This window comes from Empidonax traillii, unplaced genomic scaffold (genome assembly GCF_003031625.1).
Source record: "Empidonax traillii isolate 1590-97213 ecotype Southwest subspecies unplaced genomic scaffold, ASM303162v1 scaffold322:size1131127, whole genome shotgun sequence".
NCBI lineage: Eukaryota > Metazoa > Chordata > Aves > Passeriformes > Tyrannidae > Empidonax > Empidonax traillii.
In genome coordinates this window covers 1,062,097-1,065,495 of record NW_020955515.1, presented here as the reverse complement: position 1 = coordinate 1,065,495, position 3,399 = coordinate 1,062,097, and the positions used below count along the sequence as shown (strand labels likewise).

At 52.7% G+C, this 3,399-nt stretch overlaps 1 protein-coding gene across 1 annotated transcript in view; it reads right to left on the bottom strand.

The window, feature by feature from the left end:
- Positions 1-1,171: 1,171 nt before the first annotated feature.
- Positions 1,172-3,399, bottom strand: part of LOC114061224 (GTPase Era, mitochondrial-like) — a 2,678-nt gene continuing 450 nt past the window's right edge. Inside the window, exons 2-5 of the mRNA XM_027891459.1 lie at positions 3,109-3,261; positions 2,471-2,620; positions 2,150-2,230; positions 1,172-1,841 (exon numbers count right to left, since the gene is read on the bottom strand). Coding sequence (XP_027747260.1) covers positions 1,719-1,841; positions 2,150-2,230; positions 2,471-2,620; positions 3,109-3,261 — 507 coding nt within the window. The 3' untranslated portion in view covers positions 1,172-1,718. The remainder of the gene's footprint in view (positions 1,842-2,149; positions 2,231-2,470; positions 2,621-3,108; positions 3,262-3,399) is intronic.

The following is a 3,399-nucleotide window of genomic DNA, read 5'->3' as shown; positions in this document are numbered from 1 at the left end:
GGAGTAGAGGGGGCAGCGCCGCGGCGCCCCCTGGCGGAGAGAGCGGGTCGTGCAGGGCCTTGGGGAGGGGGGGACATATGGGGGGACATCGGGAGACATAGAAAAGGGACACGGAAGATCAAGGTGGGGACACACAGGGGGTTCCACCACGGCCCCAATGCTGCCCACACCAAGGGGGCCTCAGCAGTGCCTCCCACCCCGCCATCGCCTGGGGTCAGTCAGAGCCCCCTGCCCTCGGGGAAGGTTTGTTCCCCACTGGGGAAGGGGCAGTTTGCACTCACACACTATTGTCTTGCACTGGGATAATTAACCTAACACTCAAAGCTCGTTAAGGAGCTGCAAGTCAGGAAGGCACAAAGCTTCACCCCTTCCCATGCTGGGCACATTTCCATCGCCTCCAGGACTGGCTGTTGCTCTGGGTCCTCAGATCCATCCCTTCTCCTGCGTGGGAGTAGCCTGGGATGATGCTCTGAGGCAGCACAGTGCAATCCTGAGGCTCTCGTGACGTGGCCACACAGAGGGGACAGCCTTGCTCCTGTACCCCAGCCTTTGAGACACCTCCAACCACACTTACCCAGCTTTTTCCCCCCACAGGGCATAACCTTCAGATGCCACAGCTCAGGAAATGGGATATAAGCTCAGTTGGGAATGACATAAAAGCTTTGGGTTGGAATAAAACAGAGGGGAAGTGATGGCTGCGAGGTCTGGCTGCCATGGAGGAAGAAAGGAGAGAACAAGGACTTGTGCTGGGATCTCACTTTATTGCAAGGAAAATACAAAAGTTGGAGAGCAGTATTCAAGGGACCACAGCAGCCCCTACATCTTGGGAAACAAGGAAGGACATTCTATAGAGGCTTCCCAACCCAGTTTTCAGATGATCTCACATTCCAGAATCCTTCAGCAGCTCAGAACAGTAACAGCATCTCTTTCACGGGCCCAGCCCTGCTCCTCCAGCCTCACCTGTGCCAGCTATTCTCCATCCCCAAACCTTGTTACCCTCAGGCTGCAGAACCTGCTGCTGTTCCTACTTTGGGCTTTTCTTCAGCTGCAACAGCTTCTATGTTTGTATCTGCAGCCCTGGTGCAAGAATAAGGGCTTTGAAGTAACTCTGGCGCAATAAAGTATCCAAATTCCTAAAAAGGGGGTTTTTTGCATGACAGACAATGCCCTTCAGGCATTACAGATGTTTCAGCTGCCAGTAAATTCCTTAAACTGACCCCCTACACCCATGAACTTCAACAGGGCAGGGAGCAAAGCCGATGTAAAACCATAGTGTGGGCTGCAGTAGCCTGTTCCTCCTGTGTGATCACACTGGAGTGGTTCAGCCTTGAGAAGACAAAGGTGTGCTAATCATCCTTCAGTGCAACCCTGTGTCTGCTAAAAGACAAGAGATGGTCCTGAACTTCCAGGTATAAAAACCTGTGACCAAGAATGCAAGACACAGCCCCAAAGAGGTGGATGGCAGCTCTATAAATGCAGTACTAGAACCATGAGTGCAGCTGGTTCTCTGGTGTCCATCCCAGCTTCCACAAGGCCAGGTGCAGTAGAGGGTCTGAAGATTTATTTTCAGTTTGGGTCATTCTCTCAAAGAATAATATATTCCACTTCAGCCCACTGTATTAATTCCATCATCCTCTGTTTCTGGACAAGATACCCACAGGGGAACACAGGGATCTGTTTCTCCACATGATCAGAGAGTTCAGGGGCTCTCAAAACACTCAGCTCTTCACCTCCACCCTGAGCTTCAAGCGGACGTCACACAGGAAAGCGTTCATCAGGTCCTGCCCAGCCTCCTGAGCAATCTTGCTGATGACTTTACCTCCTCTTCCAATCAACATCCTCTGCATTAAAACCCAGAGAGGACATCATCAGACCCATCCTTACATCGCCCAGCTGCAGGGAGGAATCGCCCCAGGGGGACAGGGCAGCCACAGAAGCAATGGAAGGGATGTAGCAGCGAGGGAAATTCCAAGATCAAACCATGGGCTACTCCAGGGATGTGTAAGCTGCTATTGAACAGCCTGTGTCAGGCATGTGGCTCTTCCCAAAGGAGGGGGAGAGGGGAACCACACCAAGGATGCACATATGCTTGGGATAAGGGAACCTCCCTTCACCCTCCCCAGCACCCCAAGTCTCTTCCATCACTCACCATATGAGACTTCCTTGGGACCAAGAGGTTCTGCGCGATGAGGAGCTCCCCACATTCTCCTTCCTCCCACATCTCTGTCACCTGCAACAGCAAGAGTTCACTTAGCATTCCTGGAAAACCCTCAGGAACCACAGAGATCCTCGGAGATCCCAGCACACAAGGGTGGCCCCCTCAAGAACGCAGAGGGCCTCACAGCACCTGAAGTGCGAGTACCGGGTCACCCCAGATTCCACAGATCCAAATGAAGGGATTCTCATCACACAGTCCAATGTTTCTAGTTAAACACCTCGTGGGCAGATCTACCTGTGCTCAACTTCCCACCTGAGTCACGCCATAGGGCACCTCCAAGGGCAGGTACTCCAGGACCTTCTCCCTGATGATGTTGTCACAGACCTCCTGAGGTGACTGGCTGGTCAGGACGTCGCTGTGGAACTCCCAGGGGCCTGGCTTGGCTTGCATCAGGAGGTATTGCTGTGGGCACAACACACACACTCCCATCAGCTGACAGGTACGACCTGCACAGTGCCAACACCCCATGCTCGTTCTGCAGTGAGGGCACTGCTGCTGGCCTGGCACCAGGGCAGCAGTTTGGCATTTTTGGCAGGGAAAGGAGAAAGGGAAGCTCTGAAACTCCTGCTCTGCCAAAGGGTTCCTCCCTAGAGTCATCTGTGTGAGTTACACAAGTTGTCTGTGAGTTACAGCACCCCTGGAGCTGAAAGAATGAATGGTGGGTGGTCACTGTTCTGAGCAAGCTGCTTCTTGGAGAGCCCCAAATAAGAGTTTTGTACAGAAAACTCTGGAAATGCAATACAGACATATCCCCACATTGGCACACAACACTCTCCCCCTATCCCAGGCCAGGAGCAGCAGCTCTGCTACTTCCTCAAAGGAGCTTGAGCTCAGTGTGAAGTGCTGGGGTCCCACAGCAGTCTCAGGGTGTGATACAAGCTCAGAGTTACCTTGAGTGTATCCACCTCCTCCCCACGGCGAGCTGCCAGCATGAAGATCTCCTGGAATTTTGGCCAGCCTTTCATATCTTTTAGATCCTTGTGTCTATACTTCTTTGGCCCTTGGGCTTCCTCTGTGACAGGGTTGGATTTGGCATCCCTTTCCTGCCAACAGGGAGACCCTGGGGCCCTGTTCCCAGCAGGAGAAGCCTGAGTGATTTGAAGAGGAGGCTTGGCTGAAGAACTGGAATCACTTTTAAATGCAGATTTCACTTCCAGTTTCTTTCCATTTACAATTCCCTC